Genomic DNA, 22,613 nt, shown 5'->3' with positions numbered 1-22,613 from the left:
AATAGGACCGCGCTCTCGCTCAGCGTCTCTCCAGCGTGCGTGAGGAGACCTCGGTGACCCCTGACCCCGGCCTTCCGTCGCGTCTCGCGTCCGCCGCTCCTGCTCCCGTAGCGAGGGAGGCGGGTTTTGGCCTCTTGCCCTACGGAGCGGGTGCGGAGCGAGTGGGGGACGAGCCGGGCCCGAGAGGTAGCGTTTGGGCCCCGCGGAGAGACCCCCCCCGGCCCCGCCCCCGCCGCCGTGCGCGCCGCCGCCGCCGCCCATGAGCGCCTTCCCCGGGGAGCAGCGCCGTCGTTAGGGCGGCTCCGGAGCCTCGGCTTCCCCCCCGGGATAGGCCCGCGCCTCGCCGGGGAGGAGGGGGGAGCCGGCGGAGGCGCCTCCCCAGTCCGCGTCGGCGTCGCTGCGACCCTGGAAGCGGGAGCCGCCGCGAGCAAGAGGAGGAGCCCCAGCAGCAGCAGCAGCAGCAGCAGCAGCGGCCGCCAGCGCCAGCGGGCGGGATCGAGGCCGTCAACATGGCGAGCGCCTCGTACCACATTTCCAATCTGCTGGAAAAAATGACATCCAGCGACAAGGACTTCAGGTGAGGCCGAGATCCGGCCCCGGGCGCGCCGCGGGCCGGCCGGGCCCGGGACCCCCGGCCCTCCCGCAGGCCTGGCCCCACCCCTCCGGCCTCGGCGCGGCTCCCCGCTCCTCTCCCCAGGTGGCGGGCCAGTGGGCCGGCCGCTCAGCTGGTGGACCCGGGCCGGCCTGGCTGCCCGAAATCCCGGCCAGCCGCTCCCCGCCCTCCCCCACCCCCATCCCCTCCGGGCCGTTGCCCTGCTGCGTTCCCCGGCTTGTGGCCCCGCGTCCCGGGTGGCGGGCAGGGTCCGGCGCGGCCCTCGCCGCGGGCAGGGGAATCGGCCCGGACCCGGAGCCCCGAGGCCGGGCCTGCTCGCGGCCCTTGGAGGCGCCAGGCCGCCCGACTTGCGGGCCCAGCGGCTGCTCTGGCCGTGGGGGGTGGTGGCCCCGGGAGGCCCCCAGCGCCGCGATCCGCTTATTTTGAGGCGGGGAAGGAGGGTGCGGAGGGTGCGCGAGTGGAGGGGGTGGGAAACGGCTTAGTCGATCGGAATGCAAACTTTGTGTGTGTGTGTGTGTGTGTGTGTGTTGTGTGTACGATTTCTTTCGTGGAAGGTAGGGCTAATAAGGGGGAGGGGCGCCGCGGGGTGGAGGCCCCCGGGTTTTCCCGCCAGCATCTCTTGTCATTTTTTTCCCCCCCATTTCTGGTTGAAGCCACCCTCCCCCCCACCCTCCAGTCTCCCCCACGGCGGGACCTCGAGCGGTTTTCGGTGGAGCGCGGAAACGGGTGGTGTTGAAAGCCGGGGGTTTCTCCCGGGGGTGCGAGGTGACGGGGACGCGCCCGGGAGCCATGTGCCGGCGGTTCCAAGCCCTGCGCTCGCGCCCCGGGGAGAATGGTTACATTTTCCCGGGTTCTCCCGCACTCCCACCGCCCCCCCCCCCCCGCCCCCCGCCGCGCGGCGCCGCTGGGATTTCTGGTCCCTGCCTTCCCGCCGCCGTCGCGGCGCAAACGCCCCCGGGTTTCCAGAGTGGCGTATTTCGATACTTGTGGCTTTTTGGTGGTGGGGAGGTGCGTGTGAATTTTAAAGGAAGGAGCCAAATGGACTTCGATTAGAGAATTGTGGCAGAGGAGCTCGCTCGCTCTCTCTCTCTCTCTCTGTCTCTCTCTCTGAGGTTATGAATTAACTACATCCTTCATGACCCCAAAGCACGCCCAACCCCCCCCCCCCCCCATCCCGGGAAGAAATTTTCCGATTTGTGGAAGGAGACCCGTGAAAAATGTTAAATGCTCGCGTGCCCAGTAAAAGCCATGTGCTGGCTGGCGTAGTGAAGTCGCCTATGAAATAACAGTTTTGGTTTTGTGGCTGCTGAGCCAAAAGTGTTTTTTTTTTCCCCAAAAGTTTTGCTACCCAGAGAGTTTAGTAACTGCCTTTGACACTTTTTTAAAAGTCAGTTTGCTAATATTAAAGATTTTTGTATCGTGGCATTTACTCAGACCGGATTGTTTGGGTATCGGTAGTTTAGATCTGTGTAGTTGAGGGCCAAAATCAAAGCTGTCGGGAGAAATAAATTGGAAGGTACTTTTGAAGAATTACGGTGGTGGTTACATGTTAATGCACTTTGGAACTTGTTCTCGGTTCAAGCCATTGAGATTTAAGCGAACATAACAATACTTTTGTATACACCTATACATATATCAAAACAGTCAGCTGGAATGTGCGGAGTGATTTTTTTTTTCCTTCCAGTTAGTCTGGCTCGTTCTGTAAAAATGGTGACTTTCATTTTTATTTTATTTTCAAACTAAAGATACCAATTTTCCTATAGTGGTACACTTGTTTAACTAGTCAGATTTGTATATGGGTAATATGTTTAGAAAGCCATGTGTTTTTACTACATACGATTACTGACAAGCTGCCTTTTTGAAATTTCTTGGAAATGTTTGCATGCTTGAGGTTTTTAAAACGTGATAAGAAAGACGCACGATTTTACTCTGTAGTGTTGGGGTTGATTAAGACTATTAATTTGCTCTGGAATAAATCAAAACAGTTTTTTGAAGATGAGTTATTCTAGAAGTTAATACTTTTTTTTTGGTTGATCAGTTGCCGTTTATTCCATTCTCCCCACCCACTGCCCCAGTCTCTGAGCTTCCCATTCTCGGCTCACACTCCCCTCAATCCTGTCTCTGAGGCTCATTTCTCCGTGCTCCATCTGGCAGCCTGGGTTCTCTCTCTCCATGTGCCAGCTCCTGTATTCTTCTTCTACATTCTTCTCTCTGTCCCCGGTCCATCTTGCCGCCCTGAGCTCTCTCTTATTCTCCAACTCAGTTTATACATGTCTAATAGTGAATATTGTAGAAGATAGTGTGTAGTGTATACTATTAGAGTATATTAGTGTGTATTAGTGAGTGTATATTAGTGTATAATAGTGTTGTAGAAGATATTGTTTAGGAACAGCAGTGTCTTCCAGTAATTGACATTATTTTTATATTTTATTGAACGTCTACACCTAATAGATTAATCAGAATGCATTTGAAGTGAAGTATTTTGAGGATTTCTCTATCTTTTAATACAGGAATTAATGACTACATGTGTTCTGTTTTAAAGTAACACGATCTACTTTAAAGTAACACGATCTAATTTCTCATAAATTTGTTAATTGTAATTTGTGCTAAGTTTTAAAATACTTGGCGCTAGAAGGATCATGTTCAGTACAAAGTTAATTACCAGTAGAATATTAATATGTAAGAAATAAGTTCTCATGGTAGAATACAAAGAACAACATAGGGATTTAGACATAATTTTTTTGATGTATGAATTGTGAGATCTTGGATGGGCTACTTAATTTTAAAATAAGTATTAGGGCTTAATTTGGGATTAAATCCTCACTTTCTAGAGTTCTGTACTTTTGATGGTTACTAAAGGCCCCTTGTAGGCCTGAAATTTAAGGTCTCTGGATAACTACATAGTCCACTAATGAAAAAATGACCAAGAAATGTGTGGACTCAATTTTAGAATGTCAGCATTTTTAAAAGAATCTTGTTAGGCTTAGATCATAGGTTCATTTTATCTGGAAAGCACATCCTAGTCTTATTCCCATGTTTTGATATTTTGTGTTCTTTGAAGGGCTACTAAGGTTTAGTACCAGTAGACAGGCTATTCTGTAGGCAGCAGAATGAAAACTTAAATGTGCATGAACCCCACGAATGTTCCACTTATGAAAATGACTTGAAATTCAGTGGGTTGAGGTAAGGAAAATTTGCTTTTATTCTAGTATGTTTTGCCACTAAAGTTTTGGTGCTTACTCTAGACTTTACCTACTTCATTCTAATCATCCTTAAAACTCTTATTAAAGCCAATTTTTTAAATAGTCTTTTATAGTCAAGTTCTTACTGCTAGACACTGGTAGTTCTGGGGATTTCGAATATGCTGGGAGCATAAACTTTCTGAGAGTTTTGTAAAGGGGACAACTAAGAGTTAGACTTTATATTTTCATTTTCTCTAAGGCCTATTATGGAATATTTTGTGCTAGAAGGTACTTTTAAGTAATTTCCTGAGAGAGACAACAAAAAGATTAAGATCCAGTGCTTCGGTAAATCTATATTGTATGGTTAAGAGAAAACAGTATTTACTGAGGGTACTATGCAGTTGTTAGTCTTAATGTGGCAGAGCAGGAGATTTTACAGGTTTGTGAAGTGATGAGAGGTCTTGAAATTCTAGGTAGAGAAAAGGTGCAGGTATGAAAGCACACAATTACAGAACTATTGGGAGGGGCAGTTTTTGACTGCATGCTGGGGGATGACCAGAGAGTGAGTTTATCTCATTGAACTGAGTTCTTTTGTCTGTTGCTTTGGCCTTGTGAGTTCACAGTAGACTGTTTTATTTTTTGTTTGTTTGGTTGTGGGCCACAGAGCAGTAGTGGTCAGGGCTTACTCCTAACTAACTCTTTTCAGGGATCACTTCTGGTGTTCCCGGGGGTGAGGGGGAACCATATAGGTTGCCGGGGACTGGACCAAAGTCAGCCAAGTGCAGGGCAAGCACTCTACCTGCTGTGCCGTCTCTTTCGCTTCAGCCCCCTCAGTAGATGACTCTTACTGAATTGGCCGTTTTGTTCTTGAATTAAAGAGGGAAATGTATATGCATATATGTATATATGTATATATATATATATATATATGGATTTGGGGAAAGTTTCTTTACGAAACCATTGTAAAATCTACCAGTCTTAAAACATATATTTGACGGTCTTGAAATTTTTGTATTGGAGAGTATATTGACTAAGTAATAGTTCTTGCTACCACTTAAATATATGTTTGGACATTGGAGGGTATTTTCTCTCAGAAATTGTTTGAAATGCTAATAATAATAAACCACAAGTTTATTAATGTACTTGAAAGTGTCTTAATAAACATTTACAGTAAAGAAACATGAAATGCCAAATGAAGTTACTTTGATTACCTGTGCTTAAAGAAAAGTAAGCTTAGAAGTATTTTTATGGAGGTCAAGAAGGTGGTTTCTGGGCTGGAGCGATAGCACAGCCAGTAGTGTGTTTGCCTTGCATGCAGCATACCCGGTCAACCCAAGTTCGATTCCTCCGCCCCTCTTGGAGATCCCGCACAGCAAAGCCTGGCAAGCTCCCCGTGATGTATTCGATATGCCAAACACAGTAACAACAAGTCTCACAATGTTATTGGTGCCCACTCGAGCAAATCGATGAACAATGGGAGGACAGTGACAGTTTATATGTATGGATTTTAGTTCTTAGCTTCCAATTCTACTGATTTTTGTGTCTAATTTTATTCTAGTACTGTATAGGACTAGGTCACTTTGTAGTGTAGTTTGAAAGTACTACCATTTTCCTTTTCCTTTTTGTATTTTTTCTTTTTTTTTTTGTTTTGGATTTTATCCTGCCATTGTTGCGGGCTACTCTCAGTTCTGTGTTGGGGATCACTCCTGGTGGGGTTAAGAGAGGACCTTCTGCTGGGGGATTAGACCTGGGCCTCCCACATGCAAAATAGGAGTTCAGCTTGTTAAACTCTTTCTCTGGCTCTCCAGTTTTCTTTTCTTTCCCAGAATTGCCATAGCTACTACTAGAGGTCCTTCTATAATGCCATATAAACTTCGTTATGTTTTGGTTTTATTTCCTTATAAAATAGGACATTGAAATTTTAATTGAGATTTCATTGTCTATAAATTGCTTTTGGTAAATTGACTATATTGACTCCCATCTACAGGAAAGTGTTTTTCATGTCTTAATATCTAGTTCTATGTCTTTAAAAATGTCTTTCATCTCTTGTTTTTAGTTAGGCTTCTGTTGAAAATGTGGAATTCTTTATATCTGAAGTTGTACAATATAGGATATCTGTTTCAAACATTATTTCTGTACCTCTGCATTGGATATACTAAATATTTCCATCCATGTTTAATTTTAAAGATCAATATGCTTTATTCCTTTCAGTAGAGGAAACCAGGTATAAAGTTACAGACCGTAACTGTTCTATTTATAGCTATGTTTGCAGACTTTGGCATAGTTCCTAATGATGTTATCCCCCAAATACCTATTGAATAAATGAATGATATGGCACTGCCTGTAGGTTATATCCATGTGGGACTCCCCTAGGAGCTTAAAAGTTTACATCTTAACTCTTCCCCTCTTTTACCGTAAATCAATCTTTTAATTTTTTCTTTGTCTTGTTGCATTACCATCCTTTTTCAGTGCCCCAGATGGGAAACCTTGAGGTCACCTTTCCTGCTTTCTCTTCTTTCACTTCACTGATGAATATTCTAAAATTGATCTCCCTGTCAGCTTTTTTTTCAGTCCAGTCTAATTCCTTCCATTAAAATTTTCTTCCTAAATATAACTGATCCTTGCCTTTCTCTCTAATTCCTGTTGACCAAGTCACTAAACGTAGCTTTTGTCCCACCAAACCAAGCCCCTTGAAATTCTAAGCTCATTGAAATTACTCTCCTCTCTTTATAACTAGTTGAGTGGATATTTTATTTTCTCACATATCTGTATGTGTGCACACAGTTGTTACTTAGAGTAAGTCCTTGAAATTCTCTTATAAAGATAGCCCTGGTACGGGTAGAGTTTATTATATTACAGACAGGGAGATCAGACTGTGATGTATTTCTTAGTTAAATAAGACTTAAATATTTGGATTTAAATAAGAGTTTGTTTAGTTATTTGGGGGAGGATTTGCTGTTAAACGTGGAGATTTGTTTATCAAAGTGTTGGGTGCAGGGTCATTTGACAATACAGGGAGACCGAACTAAAGCAGAGAAAAAGTATAACTGGCAAAGAAGCAGTAGTCATTCATTGAGTAAGAAAGGAGGATGTTTGGTATTTGGTGGTGTTGCTTATGTGTACTTAACTGGGATGTTTTGCGAGATTATTTCTGCCTAGGGAAGTATGAGCTCAAATGATGGTGAAAATGTTGAAGGATTGGAGGATGCAACTGACTTTGTTATGAGACTTTTTTTCCCCTTTATTGATTATCATAACCAATGCTAGCTTAACATCATTTCAAAAAAATTAATATTTTTTGGCCTTTTTTTTTCACACCCGGTGATGCCCAGGGGTTACTCCTGGCTCATGCACTCAGGAATTGCTCCTGGCGGTGCCTCGGGGGACTATATGAGATGCTGGGAATTGAACCTGTGTCATGTTGGCTGCCTGTAAGGCAAACACCCTACCCTCTGTGCTATGGCTCCAGCCCCGCATCGTTTTCTTAAATGCAACCCACATTTGTTTTAAGAAACCAGGCGTAATTTTTAATTTTATTGGGAGGGGGTGTCTTTCCCATGGTGGGGAGTGGATTGGTGACTATTCCTTGCTCTGTGCTTCTGCAGTGCTCAGGAGGCCCTGTGTTGGAGAATCATCCCAGGCCTCCTGCATACAGACCATGTGCCCAGCCTTTGGGGCCATCTCCCTGACCATCTCTACTGTTTTCATACTACCTGTCATAGCTCTTCTCATTTCACGATCACGACCATCCTGTTATTCGTTGATTGCCTCGAGCAGGCCCCAGTAACATCTCCTTCGTCCTAGCCCTGAGAGTTTTAAAAAAGTGCCATATTCAAGGCTCTTTCAGAGTTAGGAGAATGAGACCCATCATTGTTACTGGTATTTGGCATATTGGGTAGACCATGGGGAGTTTGCCAGACTCTGCCTTGTGAGCAGGTTACATTCGATAGCCTGCCAGTTTGTCCAAAGAAGGAATGAGATAATAAGATGTCGAGCGACCGAGAATGTGGCTGAGCGCTTCTGGGAGCTGGGTTTTATAGTCTCTGGGTCTTGGCCATTGATGGGATTACACGGCGCCAGGGGGCCAATTGGTGGGTGTGACCCCCCCCCCCCCCCCCCCCCCCCCCCCCCCCGCCTACTGGAATTTGGAGGATGCTCAGCACCGATCCGAAGGCTTATGGTCTCAGCATGGTGGTGGCTAGTTCTGGAGCCGGAGCCCTGGTCGGGGCAGGGAGGGAAACTCAACCCGCTTCCCTCCAAGGGGCCCCGGCGAGGACAGCCAGGCGCAGGGGCAGGAGACTCTTCTCATTTAGTCTGGCTAAATGAAAATTGGCTCTACCCAAACTTCCACAGTGTTCCTGGAGTAATATTTTTGAAATGCAATTCTGATCATTATATTTGCTCTCCATCTCCTACATGCTTTTTAGTAGCTTTCCATTGTAGTTAGAGACGGAAATTCTATTCAGACTTACAAGTTGCTTTATATTTTATCTTTATATTTTAGCCACTCACAGAAAGGCCCAAGGGTTACTCTTTGCCTTGCTCAAGGATTACTTCTGGTCGTGGTTGGTGAACGGAGATGTTGTGCCTGGGATAGAACCTGGCCCCCTGCATGTAAAGCATGTGCTCAGTTTGCAAAGCTATATCTTTGCTTGCGCTCTCTAATTTCTTGGTCCCTTCGTTATTGTCCCCGTACCCACCTACTCTAATTCCTGTCTATGCTCTAGAGTCTGCCTTGGTACACAAACCTTTCCAGTCTGGTCAGTTTACTTTGTACCATTGTGTTTTCTTTGTTTCATATTCTCACAGCATTATCTCAGTTCATAATAATAATTAGTATATGTGTGTATATAATATATATTCATGTGTCTGTGGTTTTAAAAATTAATACACTTCTCCTCAGCCTTTAAGTTCCAAGGCTGATTTTTCCAGCCCTGATATTCCTAGCATCTATCACAGTAAGTTCTCACTAAATGGGGGTGGAGGGGGGAATACATAGATAAACTTTACAATCTCAAGCCAGCTTCAGCCATACAAACCACTGTTTGCTTTTGGTTAGGAGTGGTTAGATCCAGCGTAAACCTCAGTTCTTCAGCATTCTGCTAAATGCCCTTGAATAGTGTTTCAAAAATGGCTTTGCATTTATGGTAACATTTACTGTCACATTCGATGGAAAAGTTAAAAGAAAGGGAGTCTCATTCCAGTGCTTAAAACCATACCTAAAATGGTAATAATAGACCATTTATAAACTGCACTGCCACTGCCCTCCCGTTGTTCATCGATTTGCTCGAGCGGGCCCAGTAACGTCTCCATTTTGAGACTTGTTGTTACTGTGTTTGGCATATCGAATACATCACGGGAAGCTTACCAGGCTTTGCCGTGCGGGCGAGATACTCTTAGTAGTTTGCCAGGCTCTCTGAGAGAGGTGGAGGAATCGAACCCGGCTTGGGGCTGGCTGTGTGCAAGGCAAACGCCCTACCGCTGTGCTATCTCTACAGCACATTTATAAATTGAGTTCAAATGTGCTATGTGCTAATAACTTCTATACAAATAGGGGTGTGTAACTGCGTGGGGATGGGGTGTGTGTGTGTGTGTGTGTGTGTGTATGTGTGTGTGTGTGTGTGAGAGAGAGAGAGAGAGAGAGAGAGAGAGAGAGAGAGAGAGCGAGCGAGCTTATGTGGTGACAGGGAAGATCTGGTCTGTTGAATGCAAGTTAGCCTCTTACTCCTGTACACCTTATCTGTCTGGCCTTAAGTACTGTCCTGTATAACTGTCCTCCTGTTCGTTGATTTTCTCGAGTGGGCACCAGTAACGTCTCCATTGTGAGACTTGTTCACTTTTTTTTTTTGGCATATCGAATAGGCCACGGGTAGCTTGCAAGGCTTTGCCGTGTGGGCGGGGTGCTCCGTAGCTTGCCAGGCTCTCCGAGAAGGTCGGAGCAATCGAACCCAGGTCAGCTGTGTGCAAGGCAAATGCCCTATCCGCTGTGCTATGGTTAGGGTTTGGTACACAGTTTAATATTAAATTAACGGAGGAAGTTATTCTTAGGACTTTGGGTTTAGAGTCAGCAATGAAAACTGTTACACCTTTTCATTCCATTGTTTTTCTGAATTTTAAAAAATACTATCTTTTTAATTTTTTAGAACTCTCCCCTCCTACCCCCCAAATTTACCATTAGTCAGATTTTGGCTTCTTTCTTAGATGACTCCAGAAGTCAAGGTTTATTTACTGTTTTTTCCTTTTCCAAGCCTTTGTAGCATAATAGAAGGTAACTATATAGATAATAACAATAGGATGACTTGACTTACCAGTAAAATATGTTTAGAAATGTTATACAAGTTTTTGTTTTGAGGTCACCAGCTTTTTTTACTTATATTCATGATCACTGTTTTCTTGCGTTTTATGAGTAGCGTTTCAGAGGTCCTTGAAGGTCAATTGCTGTGGTTAGTTTATTTTTCTGGTTTTTTTTTTTGTGTGTGTATGTGTGTGTGTGTGTGTGTGTGTGTGTGTGAATCTCAGAATGGTTAAACTACTTCAGTGTGTTTTGCAGAAGTGCCTGCAATAGTGTGCTTCTTCTCACTTGTGGTTTTCTGGTTTGTACACGTGTTTTTACATTCAGAATATTGTGAGGTTTTAATTCTGTTTTATTATACAAAATGAGAAGAGGTTTCCAATCATAAGAGTTACCCATTTTCTTAAGGTTCATGCTTTATTTTTATTTTATCTCATTTTAAATATAGGCTTTTTAATGAACAGTTTTACAAGATTTGATAGAATTATGCATGCATATAATCTAAAAATTCAAATTGTATTTAAATAAATATATGTACCAGTTACTAAAATGATTCTTAAAATTTCCTTAAAAGTGATGAATTGCTGTGTTAGTGTGCTTTGTCAGTACTCAGGTTATTTTCTTTGATGCTGATTTTTATTGCAGATTCAGTAATTGTTTATTAATTGACTTAGGATAGATTTTTACAACTATGGTGACGTAGGCATATGAGGAAAAGTCTCAAGCCTATATTTCCAGTAGTTCAACTGTTTCTCTTTTTTTTTGCTTTTTGGGTCACACCCGGTGATGCACCGGAGTTACTCCTGGTTCATGCACTCAGGAATTATTCCTGGCGGTGCTTGGGGGGACCATATGGAATGCTGGGAATCAAACCTAGGTCGACTGCGTGCAAGGCAAACGCCCTACCCGCTGTGCTATTGCTCCAGCCTCTCAACTGTTTCATTTAGTTGAGATTAAATAGTGGAGCATGGTTCAGTGTTTAATCTTACTTTGTACTTTTTTTTTTCAAGGAGAAAAGATTTGATGTCATTCGAAACGATTTTTTATAATCCTCTTCTTGAAAACACACTTGCTACCTAGTGGTAAAAGTTGAGGTGGAGTTGAAAATTTATTTTGTAAATTTCTCAATTCACACACAGTATGACACAGGAAGGTATTCAGGAAGATGTTCTTAATATTCATAGTTAAAGCTTCCTAGATAAAATTCAAATCACATATAGAGTAAACGAGATACTCACTTTCTGAGAGCAGTGATGCATTAGAATGAAAGAGTACACATTGTTCATTCTGTTAGTAAATTTGAAATTAACTAACGGGAAAGATACTGTTTAAATAAGTTATTAGGAAGGGGAGATGATGAAAGTCTTTTTTTAATAATTTAAAAGTTAATCAAATTTTAATTTTTTACAGGTTTATGGCTACAAATGATTTGATGACAGAATTGCAGAAAGATTCCATCAAATTGGATGATGACAGTGAAAGGAAGGTAGTAAAAATGATTTTGAAGTTACTGGAAGATAAAAATGGAGAGGTACAAAATTTAGCTGTCAAATGGTAAGTTTCTTTGTACGTGCTCCCCATCTCATTTGCCTCACTACTGCTCCTCCAGCACCCCCTTGTTAAAAGCCTTAGTGAATAATTGGTAGTTTTTTACTCTCTGGAATTTTATGTAAGAACTTGTAGGTAAATGTTTACTGATTGTGCTTGGGACTTTTGGTACATTTTCTCATAATTCTATGTTAACCAAATGTGTCAATCATGGCATGTTAATTCTTAAGAAGTACATATGGGTGAATAGGGACTTTCTCACTTATTTAACCATACATAACCCAGGTTTTGGGGTTTTTTTTTTTTTTTTTTGGGAAAAGCTAGGTTAAAAGTTTTTTTATCCATCTCTTTGTTCTAATTAGGGTATAAATTTAAGAATCAATGATGGGAGTAAAATTAATACAGAGTAGCACCAGTAAAATCATATTTTTCATACCAATGGTAGTTACAAAGAATGTTTAAAATTGTGGGAACTGCAATTGTGTCTACTCTACACTAGGAACACCTTATGTTGTGTGATGTTGACTCTCCTAATAGGTGTAGGATTTCAATTCTTGGACCTATTAACACATCTATTGAATTTGTGTATACTAAATTTTAGAAATACTTAGTTTGCATAGTTAGTAAAGATAGTTTCTTATAAAATGAAGTTAATGAAAATTTGTGTTATTGAGCATCAAATGAAGCATTGTCTTATTTCCTCAGTTGGATTTACTTAGAAAGATTTTGTGTGCTAAGGCTTTTATTAATATTTGGTGAAACAGGAGAAAATACTTCTCGGCATGCAGCAAAGTTTTACTTAATTTGGGGAATTTTTATCAGTTTAACAAAAGGAAATAGGCTTTCAAAATAAGTTATGGTAATGCAGATGAATCTATTTTTATGTTAGCCTTTTTGATCTTTTAATAAACAGAAGTAAGATTTCTTCAGTACTGCTGAATGCTTACCAGCATATCAAGATTAAGAGTGGAGAGGTGGGGCTGGAGCGATAGTACTGCGGGCACGTGGCCAACCTGGGTTCAATTCCCAGCATCCCATATGCTCCCCTGAGCACCTCCAGGAGTAATTCCTGAGTGCAAAGCCAGAAGTAACCCCTGTGCATCGCCAGGTGTGACACAAAAAAGCAAAAAAAATATAAGCGTGGAAAGGTGTATAGATCTTAATCATGAGTATTGATCTTTATTTAAATGATAGAAATTTGATTTTTCTATTTTAATTTTTGCTTATATTTATTTTGTGGTTTGGGAGCCATAGCTGTTGGTACTCAGAGCTTATTCCTGGTTCTGCACTTAAGGATCAGTCTTAGGTTTGTTGGGAGGACCACGTATGATGCTGGGGATCCAACCATGGTTCTCCCCATGTGAGTCAAGAACCCCACCCATTGTACTATCTTTTTCATCTTTTTGACAATCTTACAGTTAGTGGGTTGAGGGGAAAATGACACATTTTTAAGAAAATAAGAAATTAAGATACATGCAGAAAGTATTACAAGATGAAACCCTGGAGCTTATTTTTACAAGAGAAAACCCTAGTAAGGAGACAGATTACTAAGTAACTTAACAAGAAATTGGGGAGGGCTAGAGGACTCAAAGGGCTGCGTCCTTGCTTGTATGCAGAAAGCCTAGGTTTGATCCTGAGCACCACATTGTTTCTTGAGCTCCACTGGGAATGACCTCTGAGCACCTCTGGGTGTGGCCCACTGCCCCAAATTGGGGAAATAGTCTATGAACTAATCATCCAGAAGAAACTCAGAAGGCACGAAAATCCGTGCTCTGTTTTTTTAAACCTCAAAGAAAGGTAATTTAAGTACAGATGGTGCCTAATACTGTTTCAGAACATAAAATATGAAAGCTTCTGATCTTGTACTTAAATACTGACAACAGTTCCTAACTGGAGTGAATATTAATAAAGAAAAATGAGTTTTAAATTTTATGACATTTACTTTCATTTAAATGTACAAAATAAATCCTAATACTATTACATACCATGACTCATTGGGGTTCATTTTAAGAATACAAGGTCAGTTAAATGTTTTGTATCTTAATATGTCTATTTCACATTAGAGGAAGAAAAAAAACTATCTGCTTAGTTGTCAAGGCAGTGATAAGATGCTACATTGGTATTTAATTTTAAAAGGAAAAAAGCTACTGAGTATATCCCCAATCCTGTCTCTGACCTGTGTGGTTTTTTTTTTATCTTTTTTGTTTCTGTGGATTTCTTTTTGGGTCACACCCAGCTATGCTCAGGGGTTACTCCTGGCTTTGCACTCAGGAATCACTCCTGGCGGTGCTCGGGGGACCATATGGGATGCTGGGAATCGAACCCAGGTCGGCTGCGTGCAAGGCAAACGCCCTACCCGCTGTGCTATTGCTCCAGTCCTCCGGGTTTCATTTTTTAATGTGAGTTCTGTACCTCACCAGCCAGATGGTAAAATTTTGGAGCAACCATACCTTGTTACTCAAAATAATTTTGAACTTCATGGCACTTTACTGAATCTACTAAATCTACTAAAAAGTTCCTAATATGTGCTAAATTCTGTGAGAAGAGCATGAAGATAGGAACTTTTCTCCACTCTTAATATATGAAGACTTATTGATATGAAAGATTGGAATGTTTCAAAGCACAGTGTAGTACTAATTGCATTTTTGCAGTTACTTTTAATGCTTCTAACATTTAGATAACAAAGAAGAAAAAATAGGTGATAAGCTTTTAATGACATTAAGGATAGAGATGTTTTACAGACTTAACCCCAAAGGCAGGGACAGTGAGAGTAAAGATAAACAATTAGAGCTGCATTAAATTGAATTGAGGTCCTTTTTCTGAGGAGGCCACAACTGGTGGTCTTGCTTCTGGCTCTGCACCCATGGATCACTCTTGGCAGGCTTGGGGGACCATATAGAGAGCTGGGGATTGAACCCTGGGCAGGCCATATGCATGATAAGCACCCTACTTACTGTATGCTCTGGCCCCTTAGTTGAAATTAAAGGAGGTCTACTGTATTGAAAGATACTTATTTGTACATCATATCTGATAAGTTAATATCTAGGTGTATAAAGAAGTAAGCATAAGATTTGAATAGATATTAAAGAACACATTCTGTTGATAAATTTATGAAACAATTAAATTTCACTGATTAATGGAAGTACAAATTAAGGTCATGTGAGGTATGTACCTGTGAGAATGGCTTACATCACAAGCAGCGTAATACATTGGCAGCAATGTGACAGAAAAAGAAGTCTGTGCTGTTGAGAATGTGAATTGGTGCAATTGTTTTGGAAAATAGTAAGTGCTTTCTAATGAAGTTACAGCAGTCATTTGATATAGCTGCCCCACTTTTGGCTACCTGTCTGAAGAATTAAAACATCAGCACATGACGCTGGAAGGACGGTATAGAGATTAAAGTGCTTGCCTTGCATGCAATTTATGGATCAAACCCTGGTGCTGGGCCCCTTAGCACGGTCTCTGCTTGGCACAAAAACTACAAAAAGTTTTCTCCATTCTATATATATTCTTCATTCCATATATATTGCAGTAGTTTTTACAGTAAAAGTATGGAAGCAACTGAATTAGCCAAACAAGATTGGATAAAGATGATGTGCATTTATACACTGGGCTCTAACCCAGCTATAAAAAATAGGAATTTTGGTATTCACTTAAAAATGGAAGATGAAGGGAATTTGTGAAGCAGTATAAGAACGAAAGACAAGTATTGAATTAGTTTACCTGTAAAATAATTACCTTTACTTGTAATATTTTTTTCATTTTTTCATTTGTAATGTAAAGGTATAAAAATTAATAGGCAAGAACACAAAGCAGTGTAAGGTTATTGAGGAAAAGATGGGGGCAGGGTGGAGATGACTTGGGAATGGTGTCCAAACCCTAGTAGCAGGGTATATTGTTTATAAGAGAGCAGACAACTTTCCCCTTTCATATTTTTCTCAGTGACACTGTTTTACTTCAGTAAAAGAAAAAAAATACCCTTCATTGGTAAACTATTCTTGATACTTACTTTTTGTTGATAGTCATTAGGCAGAAAAATTGATATTCCTAATTTCTGATTTTATATTTATCTAGATAAATTTTTTTCTTTATATTACAGTCTTGGCCCTTTAGTGAGTAAAGTGAAAGAATACCAAGTGGAGACAATTGTAGATACCCTCTGCACCAATATGCTTTCTGACAAAGAACAGCTTCGAGATATTTCAAGTATTGGTCTTAAAACAGTAATTGGAGAACTTCCTCCAGCTTCCAGTGGTAAGTAGAACATTTTTACCTATGTTCTTGTATATGGACTTCTCCTTTACTTTTGTTCCTCCTGGGCAAGTAGAGATTTGTTTATCCTTAAAGACTTTTGTAAGCATCCCTATAATTAAATATACTCAAAATTTTAGTCTTAAATTAGTTTTTTGTTTTCTTTTTGGGTTGCGCCTGGGGTATTCAGGGGACCATATCTGGTGCCAGTGTTTGAAATATGGTCAGCAGTATGCAAGGCAAGTGCATTACCCCTATTCTCTCCAGTCAAGAATATTATTTTCATTGAATTTATCTCATGAATATCATTTTAAAGGATTTTCACATATATGTAAGGTTTTCTGTTTTATGGATTATGACTACAGAATAGATCTAACGGCCGATGCACAGTGCTGTGAGGGAAAAATATAGCTACAATCACGGGGTATTTCCTATTAGCTATTTTCAGTATTAATTTTGCTTCACATCAAAATGTATTATACAAAATGTAATAGTTTAGACAGCTGTAAAATACTTCAATTTACTAGTGTCTTTAATTAAGACTGAGGCTCATATAATTATTTGTAGTTTTAAAAAGTTAAAATTAAAATTAATGAGTATGTCAGTTAATTAACTTTTGCCTCTTGACAGAAATGCTTAGTCAGTGTAAGTTTTAGAATTGGTTTTGACTACCAAGCTATTGTCTAAAATTAGTAGGTTAAAAGTTATTGTCTAATGTGTAAATGGGGTGAAATATTTTATGAAAAGCTGTGGATAATGTAGATTTCATGTATATAATTTTTTGCCCATTAGCTTAGAAAATATTGACCATTCACTGTGCTGGTTATGCTAGGTGACGCATAACTGTATTTTCCTGTGTATTTACTACAGATTTTATGACTTTTTTTTTTTTTGCTCAAAAATAGGCTACAGCCTATTATTTCTGTCCCCAAAATTGTGTCAGTGTTACTTAAAAGCCATTTATTACTGAACTCTACAATTGCTCTATTAAAGGTTATAAACCAAATTTTGGACTGAAAAAAATATGGTATGATGATTATGGGTGAAAGGCAGATATTTTACTTGACCTAAACATCAGTCATAATAGGTCTTAAGTAGGAGATCTTAGTAGATTTGTTGAGGGAATGGAACATGAACAAGAGTGGGTTAATTCATGCAAAATTTTAATTAACTTATTGAAGATTCAGATCTATTTTCTTTTAGTTCAAAACTGAACTGATGCTTTTGCTGCTGTATTCTACCATTGTTACTTTACCCATATTCGTTGTTTCAATAAACTGTTTCATTTGTTCTGAGATCTATTCACTATAATTGTGTTTAGTTATATTGATAATTTTCCCCACATTTTTCTCCCATTAAAAGAAGTTTCTTTTTACTGGATACTAGTTCCAACCAGAATTTTTATTTTTCCAGCCAGATTGTTTCTTTTTCAGTTTCTTCTCTTTTCCTCTTTTGTTAGGAATATGATCTATTTGAAAATAGTAGTAACTTTGATTTGTGTCTTCTGAAACATTTCTTCTGCATAAAGAAGTTAAAAAATTTGAAATGGAAGGGTCTGAATAAAGGTTTTAGCTATCTTTTAAAAAACATGTTAATTGTTGGAACTCAGACTATAGCTTGTGTTTTTTTTTTAATTCACTAAAAGTTAAAAGTAAAGAGGTTACAAGTAAAGAGGATTCATGTATAGAAAATTCTTTCTGCCTCTTTTCAGTCTAGAGTTACAACCAACATCTTAGTCTTTTTTTGGTGGGCAAACACACACAGTATGCTCGGGGATTGCTCCTTATGGGGCTTAGGGGACCATTTGGGTTTTGGTTTGAATCCACATCGGCTGTGTGCAAGGTAAACTCCCTCACCCTACTCTGATTTCTCTCCAGACCACTCCATAATCTACATTTATGTCAGTGCATAGAAATAATTATCCAATAGTAGTATTTCTTTTTGTGTGTTCTGTTGTTGTTTATTTGGGGGCCACAACTGGTGATGCTCAAGGGCCTACTTTGGGCTTTGCACTCTGATATCACTCTTGGCAGACTCAGGGGAACCATATGGGAGTTGAATCCAGGTAGGCAGCTTGCAAAGCAAACACCCAGCCCACTATACTACCCCTCCAGCTCCTAAGTATTTTTTCTAGGTTACATGTCCATTCTGTAGTTATTCTAATTTCTATTATATGAAGTAAGTTATTTTACTGAAAAATTACTTATTTTGAAATACATGGTTTTCTAAAACGGATTTCTTAAGTCAGTTTCATAATCAAGTTTGGATTTGTTGAATGCCTGCTGACCACCGATGAGCATAAAAGGTGAAACTCAGCATACGTGTCTTGAAATTATTACTGATTTCTTACTCATCCAGGTTCTGCTTTGGCTGCTAATGTATGTAAGAAGATAACTGGACGTCTTACCAGTGCAATAGCAAAGCAGGAAGATGTCTCTGTTCAGTTAGAAGCATTAGATATAATGGCTGATATGTTGAGCAGGTAAAAATGCCTATTTGAAGTAAATTTTAAGTGCATTTATTAGAAGTTCTGCCAGTACATTAAAATTTAGCCCAATCGTACTTAATTATGGTTATTTTACAACAACATAGGCGTGACGTATTCGATATGCTAAAAATAGTAACAACAAGTCTCACAATGGAGACGTTACTGGGCCTGCACGAGCAAATCGGTGAACAACAGGACAGTGCTACAGGGTGAGGGGAGAAAAAAGGAAATAATATTGATCACCATAGTAATGTTGGATAGCACTTATTGTTTTGTAGTTTTGAAAATAATAAAATCTTTGATTCAAATATTTTAAAACATACTCAATATTCTTTCATGTTCTTGAGTACAGTGCTATTTAGATAGATGTGTTAGTAGACTTGGCAAAGTTGCTGGTAGAAATGATACTTGAAAACATCAGCTACAATGATATATGGGACAGGAAGTAGCTTCACTTTATACAATTGTTGATTTCTTAACTTTCCTCTGGAAATAAAACTTAAAAAGATAGTTCTAGGCAACTACTAAAGAAAAATGTCTTAAAAGACTTGGCTTTTAGTTTAACCTTGAGCTTATTCATCATAGGTCATCATTATTATATGTTTTTTTAATTTTTGAATTATACCCAATATCCTGGTACCCAAGGAACTATTCACAGCTTAGTGATTAGAGAACCATTTGTTGCCGAGGATCAGAGTTGGGCCTCCTGAATGCAAATCATGTAGTACTCTAGCCTGGCCCATCACAATTTTTTTGTTTGTTTTAATGGGCCACAACCAGGTTGCTCCTGGTGGTACTTGGGGCTCTGTGCTGGTGCAAACCAGGTCTTCTGTAGGCAAAGCATGTGATTTAGCCCTTTGAACTGATCTCAGCCGTGTGTCATTATATTTATGCTATAATTTTGCGTAACCCGCTAACAAATGTGTCATGTACAAACTTATAGTAAAAATGTAGAGCTATTATCCTAGTACACAAAAAACTTACATCTTAGTATATTGACATAATTGATATAATAGAAGGCACTATGGGGCTGAATGTTAACTGATGTATATCATGCTTTGTGTTTACAGTAGAGTGATTCATAAAAGTTTATGAAGGAAAGTGTGGTGCCAGAATTTAGTTTTGAAGAATGGGTATGCTCAGGCATAGAGTATGTATCAGCATAAGTAAGTCTTTGTGTTGGAAAACATGGACCAATTTTCCATAACATAGAGTGAACATAAGAGTTGGAAGAAGTCATTCTGTTAGATTGGTTGAGCAAAGTGAAAAATTTATAATTGAATTTTATAAATAGTGAAAGTTCAGTTGGATTTTTTTTTCCCTTGTGTGGGACTTAATCACAAATACTTTCCTGGCAGTACTTTGGCTTCTCTTCACTTTAATGAATCACACATCTGAAGTAACTTGGAAGATATGGTTGGTTATTCCATTAGGGTCAGTGTAACTTAATAGATAAGTAAAGGCAATGTGGTGAGGGAGCAGAGTGGTAAGACATTGGTTTTAAATGTTGCAAAGTCTCAAAAGAAAAAAAAACTTCAGTAGAGAAAATAATTTAGAGATCTGAGAAGGGGTAAAGTGACAATTTTTACTTTCAGATGTACTGCCGAGCCTATTGGAGATACAAATTTTCAAATTGATTGCATTGACTTAGCTCAGGTTTTCTTTAATGTTAATAAATGTGATAATACTTTGGTGTTTCATTCTGAGTTTGAATTACCATCAACTAAATTTTTACTGTTTGAATACATTAAAATCAAGCTAGACATTATTACAATGTGTTTTGGCATTTTGAATTATTTCTGTCTTTTTTTTTTATTGCATTTTAAGGCAAGGAGGACTTCTTGTTAATTTCCATCCTTCAATTCTGACCTGTCTGCTCCCCCAGTTGACCAGCCCTAGACTTGCAGTAAGGAAAAGAACCATTATTGCTCTTGGCCACCTGGTTATGAGCTGTGGAAATATAGTTTTTGTAGATCTTATTGAACATCTGTTATCTGAGTTGTCCAAAAATGATTCCATGTCAACAACAAGAACCTACATACAGTGCATTGCTGCTATTAGTAGACAAGCTGGCCATAGAATAGGTAAGAATTGTTTAATTATTTTAAATTTCTTTAATTGAAAAAACTGATGGATGTATTGTAAGAAACAATATGCTTTTCTTAGGTGAATACCTTGAGAAGATAATTCCTTTGGTGGTAAAATTTTGTAATGTTGATGACGATGAATTAAGAGAGTACTGCATTCAGGCCTTTGAATCATTCGTTAGAAGGTAAGTTATTGGGAACTCTTGTTTTGCAAATAAAAATTATCCCTTAATAATAGAATAATAGTTAAGATCTAGACAAATCAAAATCTTAAGGTTAGATATAGAGAGGAGACATGGGTTAGTTTACCGATGCCCAGGATTGAGTTTTGGATTTCAGATGTGAAATAATTCTTACTAAGCACTAACTGGCAAACAATGAAAATTTGAAATGTTGTTATGTATAAGAATGAGTATGAGTAAGAGGTCTTTTTTTTTTTCTTTGCTTTGGTTAAAGGCTATCTTTTATCTTTGTCAGTAAAGTAGCACTGCCTTAAAATTTCAACGGGTTTATGGGCCATAGTAATTATCACATCATGGGGCTTATTTTTGTTCTTTCAACAGAAAAATTACTCCTTTATTGGGCATTTGTAACTGTTCTCATATCATTTGTATAAGAATTCGTTGACTTCAGAGATGTTAAAATATGAGTGGGAGGGAGGGAAGGAGGGATTCTTTTTTTCAGTACATATACTCAGGGCATTCTCTTGACCCTGTGCTCAGAGATTACACCATAGTGGGGATTGATATCAGGGACCACAACTGGGTCAGTAGTTAGAAGGCAAGCACACTACCCGCTGTGCTGTTTCTCCAGCCCCCCAAAGGGTTAGTTATTGTAGCAATAGCAAATTTATTAAGTCTTTGTAGCAATAGCAAATTTATTAAGTGTAATTGAAAGATAAATCTTTAAAGCATGAAATGAGTGGAATAGGAATGAGGGTGATTGTTGAAAAATTGGAGAATCACTTTCTGAAGTTAATTAGAGATCTGTTATAAAACAAAGTGTGGTAAATATTTACAATCAAAGATGAAAGTAGTTACTGAGTGCAGTTTTTGTTTTTGTCTTTAGATGTCCTAAGGAAGTATATCCTCATGTTTCTACCATTATAAATATTTGTCTTAAATATCTTACCTATGATCCAAATTATAATTATGATGATGAAGATGAAGATGAAAATGCAATGGATGCAGATGGTGGAGATGATGATGACCAAGGTATGTCATACAAAGTAAAATTTGTCACGTTTTCACAGAAGACCCAGTATTAGAAATTACGATAATTCTCATCCCAAATGATACTGTTTATAATAATGACAATGGATGTAACTTAGTTTCAGCAATATCTAATTGGTTAAATTACTGGGCTGTACTGAGCAGCAGTGTTTTCAAAACTTTCAAAACTTCAGTGTTTTCAAAATCGTGTTCTTCTTTATATTAAAGCTATAAATTAGTTGAGTGAAAAGAAGATAAAGTGTCTTTGCTTTAGTTTGGTTTAGAGCAGTGTATACATAACTTCTTTTATGGAAATGCCCAGATACTTTTGAGGTGCCATAATAATTTTGACAGATAATCTAGACATTCCTTAGGCTTCTGAGAGTGATATTTTACTATGATGTATAATTTTACTTTGGAAAGGAGTAGCACATCAGAGATATAGCTTGTATTTCCAGTGGTTTTAAGGAATCATGTAGAGGTGTTGGGTAAGTCAGTAGGTGTCCTTATGGTTTGGTGGTTTGATGAAGTTCCTGTTATTTTTTCCACTTTTTAATTTAGTTCTCTCAGTATATTTAATGTAATGACTTTCTAGGTTTTAGATCTGGCACTTCAGCCAATATCAAAAAAGACAAGATGCTATTCATCCCTTATACTTCTAATAGCTATTCTCCATTTTTCATCTTTATAGCATAACACCTCAATAATTTCCTACAATTCTCTTTTACCCTCTTTGTTGACTCTAGTCTTCTAGTGATAGATTGGATCATCAGAGACCAGAGATCTTCTGTCTTAGCATTTACTTCTAGGGTACCAACATTGACTCTTTTTATTCTTATCTTTGTTGTTATTCCTTTGTTATTACTCCACTAAATTCAGATTTCACTTAATATTATTTCGTTTTGTTTTTGTCATACCTGGTGGTGCTTAGGGGCTATTCC

At 39.2% G+C, this 22,613-nt stretch overlaps 1 protein-coding gene across 1 annotated transcript in view; it reads left to right on the top strand.

Moving 5' to 3' along the window:
- The first annotated feature begins 234 nt into the window (after positions 1 to 234).
- The window catches only part of CAND1 (cullin associated and neddylation dissociated 1), a 39,932-nt gene continuing 17,553 nt past the window's right edge, over positions 235 to 22,613 (top strand). Inside the window, exons 1-7 of the mRNA XM_056130846.1 lie at positions 235 to 577; positions 11,498 to 11,641; positions 15,735 to 15,889; positions 18,245 to 18,368; positions 20,202 to 20,458; positions 20,541 to 20,646; positions 21,530 to 21,675. Of these exons, the coding sequence (XP_055986821.1) occupies positions 510 to 577; positions 11,498 to 11,641; positions 15,735 to 15,889; positions 18,245 to 18,368; positions 20,202 to 20,458; positions 20,541 to 20,646; positions 21,530 to 21,675 (1,000 nt within the window). The 5' untranslated portion in view covers positions 235 to 509. The remainder of the gene's footprint in view (positions 578 to 11,497; positions 11,642 to 15,734; positions 15,890 to 18,244; positions 18,369 to 20,201; positions 20,459 to 20,540; positions 20,647 to 21,529; positions 21,676 to 22,613) is intronic.

This window comes from Sorex fumeus, unplaced genomic scaffold (genome assembly GCF_029834395.1).
Source record: "Sorex fumeus unplaced genomic scaffold, SorFum_2.1 ptg000081l, whole genome shotgun sequence".
In the NCBI taxonomy this organism is placed as follows: domain Eukaryota; kingdom Metazoa; phylum Chordata; class Mammalia; order Eulipotyphla; family Soricidae; genus Sorex; species Sorex fumeus.
Note: the sequence above shows the minus strand (reverse complement) of the source record. Positions and strands in the feature narration are given on the sequence as shown.